This window comes from Cynocephalus volans, chromosome 12 (genome assembly GCF_027409185.1).
Source record: "Cynocephalus volans isolate mCynVol1 chromosome 12, mCynVol1.pri, whole genome shotgun sequence".
NCBI lineage: Eukaryota > Metazoa > Chordata > Mammalia > Dermoptera > Cynocephalidae > Cynocephalus > Cynocephalus volans.
In genome coordinates, this window is record NC_084471.1 from 76,454,618 (window position 1) to 76,458,050 (window position 3,433).

The window sequence follows — 3,433 nt, forward strand, 5'->3', positions numbered from 1 at the left end:
TGAACCTAAAAACTACATAATACTATTACTATTGGAAAATGCTTAAAATTTCAGACAACTAAATTAAAAATAAATTTAGAATATAATTAGTTAAGGTCTTTGCAAAAAAAATTAACATTGATGCTAACTAAAATGGTCAAAATAGGGCAAAGTATCTACTAGAATTTGGTACTGTTGAGTGCTCAGGGAGAGATAAATGCAGGCAGTGGTAATTAGGAACAACTTTAAGAATGCTAAGAAAACTTAAATAGAATCTTGAGAAATTGCTTAGGCATTGATGGACAATAGTGAATAGCAGAATCCAAGAAAAGGCAAAGGCCTTTGGGAAGACAGAAAGTGCATAAGAAACAAGGTAGAACCAACCAGAGCAGATCAGCATTGCAAAGGAGTTGGAAATAAACCTACACAGCTGTTCAACGAGCTTTCTTTTCCTCCTGCATGCAAGAACTTATGCAGTAAACTTTCAAAACATGTAAACTCTTAACCCACACAATCCTAATGAAGGAGATATTATCTCTCACATACCAGATAAAAACATGAAAGCTTTGAAATGGTGTCTAGAGTCAGACTCAGGCCTGCATGACTTTAAAGACCAAGCCCTTTCTATCATTATCATATTGCTTCACAAAGGAGACAGGCCAGGAAAGAAAACAGATTCAAGGGCATTAAACAGTGTTAAGAGCAAAAAACTAGAGGCGCTCATTGCAGGCTGGGAATGAGGTGAGGGGGAAAGAAGAGTCATTCCAGATTAACCTGGCAGTATGCAAGATGGATTAGAGGGGAAAGAGGCTACAGGCAAGTTAACAATTGACTGCTTCCATGATGAACCATAACAGTTTAGCATTGGTAAAGTACTACACAAGTCTCACAAGTCATTTGACTTTTCAAAGCTTTAAAGATACTTCTTAGATAAGCCTCTCTGTACTGCATTAAATACTCAGTCGGAGATTCCTGATTGTCCACTATAAGTAAACAATTGAAATTACATAAGTAGATAAAAAGAGCCAGATATCTGCCTATGTATAATATTATAAACCTAAATCTTATTTCACATCTGGATGGAGTTTAAGGTCTTAACTTGTCAGCCTCCTTCTAGTGTTTTACCCTCCATTTCACCCTAAAAAAGGACATTCAATGAACTTTGTTAATGCATCTTCGTAATGCGAAGTTTCCCTATCAATAATACAAATGGTTTCTTCTTAATTAACCATAATAAATCCAAACTTCTCTGTTCTCCACATGCCTTCTGCTATTATCTTACCTAACCTCCTATTGTCTCCAAAAGCATCATTCATGCTAGTCTTCCCATTGTGCCACAAGGTAATACACACCACCCTGGAGTTGTTTGCGTTATTTTCCAAACTGGAATACCTCTTTCCATTTCTCATTCAACTTCCAACCATTCATCAAGGCCCAGTACAAAATGTATTATTCTCCACAAAGACCATTATCTGAACCTCAGAAGATTTAAGATTCCAACTGGTGACTGACAGACCACATATGTCCTGTGTTTAACCCATTTTTTTAAAAAACAAAATTTTATTCCATTGGCAACATATAAAAACTGGGAGATATCACTTTTAAAAAACTGTATTTTCAACTTTTCTTGAAAAAATTAGATGTTTGGCAACACTGGGATCATTGTCTCACACGGCCACAATCAGCTGTAACTGAGTAGCAGCTGACCCCTCAACAAGCTCTTACATATTAATTAACTGCCTGACCTGAGACCCTACCTTCAGCACCTGCAACCATTCAAGAAATACCTGACTGCCTGTTATGTGCCAAGAGCTGTATTAGACACTGGAGTTACAGAGATAAACAAGACAAACACAGTCCCACCCCCACAGCCTAGCTTAGTAGGGAAGACAAAGAGGCAAGCAATTAGGATACATGTGATAAGTGCTATGAGGGAAGTAGAGGGCATTTAAAAGCACATGGCAAGGATACCTTATTTTATCTATGGGAAGTTAGGGAATATCCCTCAAATAAAGTGACAGCTAAATTCAGATCTTTAACAGGAGTAGGAGTTATCCAGAAAGAGGTAGGAGTGGAAAGAGAGATCAATTTCCCAAAGAGACAAAAGAGGCTTTGCAAAGACACTGAGGGGAGAAAAAAATATTTTGAGGAAGTGAAATCAGTTCAATATAGTTACAGCCATGCCCAGCAGGTGTCAAGAAAAAAGGGATCAACTGGCAGGACTGGCAGGAAAAGCCACATGTTAATCAAGGTCAGGAGATAAAAGAGAATTTCAATAAAGAGGCTGAATACGTAAAAAGAGCTTGTTAAGCAAAGAATAGAGGTTTCATAGAGCACAGTCGAGGTGTTAAGAGGTGAAATGGGGAAAAAAAGGAGAAGCAGTGATAGTCTAAATCAGGAAAAAGGAAACACAAAGCAGCATGGAGATGAGGGTATAGCATAGAAGACCAAAGGGGCTTACATCTTGGGCGGTAGCCAAGGATAACAGGGATGTGAAGCATGGTAGGTTTGGCTGGCCACAAGTTTGCCAACAGAATTAGTCCCAGCGGTCCCCTGGTGGACGCGGAGGCACGCAGGCCTCAAAATTCAGCTGCGCCCTGGTTGGATTGCACTTCCGTCTCTCTAGAAGACATCGGCTTCAGTCTGGATTGATTGTGCAGGCTCCAGGAGAGGCTCTGGGTTCCAGGCTGCTGGCACGCAGGCTCCCAGGATTAGAGGCCTGGTCTGTATGTGCTGGTGGGTAGAAGTTAAGTATAAACTACCTTGCATTATTTTCTGATTTTTCTGTAGGAACGATGAGCCTGTTATGGCCTTTTAGAGAAAAAGCAGTGCGTGCCCATTATAGATTTACAGGAAGAAAAAAGGTACCAAAAAGATCAACACTCGTCCATACCAGTTCACAAGATGAGTCATTCTATGAATCCAACTCTCCCCAAGCTGGCCTTGTCTCCCCAGCTAGACTGAGATCTCTGCCAGGAAAAGGCCTGTTTTTCACTTGTTTTTGTAGCTCCCGAAGTGCCTAATACCGAGCTGGATACGTCGAACACATTCAGTAAAATTAACCAACTTCTTGATTGATCTCGGGTCACTGAAGTTATCTAGCCCAGTCCTCTTTTTGCATACTAAGGCGCTAAAGAGAAGCGAACCTAAATCTTAGACTCAACACTTTCCTTTATTCCAAACTCCACTGCGTCTCTCCACCCTCAACCGCAAGGGCAGAACTGTTGCACGGTTCAAATGCAGCAAGAGACTCCAGCTCCCGCCACGAAAAACGCCCACCCGCTCCCCGCGGTGTAGCTGCCGCGCGCCCATCCCATTCACCTCTCAGAAACGTAAAATGCGCTCACCGACTCTGGGCCGCAGGGAGACACCGTGAACGTAGTCGTCTTCTTCACCGCGGCTATCCCAAACAGGCACTTCCGGCGCGCGCAATGACGTCGGCAAACGCGTCCGA

At 41.7% G+C, this 3,433-nt stretch overlaps 1 protein-coding gene across 5 annotated transcripts in view; it reads right to left on the minus strand.

The window, feature by feature from the left end:
* Window positions 1–3,420, minus strand: part of PPHLN1 (periphilin 1) — a 101,351-nt gene extending 97,931 nt beyond the window's left edge. For 4 of the 5 annotated variants that reach the window (XM_063115498.1, XM_063115497.1, XM_063115496.1 and 1 more), the window contains exons 1-2: window positions 3,327–3,390; window positions 2,441–2,712 (exon numbers count right to left, since the gene is read on the minus strand). In XM_063115498.1, the coding sequence (XP_062971568.1) occupies window positions 2,441–2,480 (40 nt within the window). In that variant the 5' untranslated portion in view covers window positions 2,481–2,712; window positions 3,327–3,390. Of the gene's footprint in view, window positions 1–2,440; window positions 2,713–3,326 lie in introns of all 5 variants that reach the window. The other variant, XM_063115499.1, reaches the window with a different exon arrangement.
* Window positions 3,421–3,433: the final 13 nt, after the last annotated feature.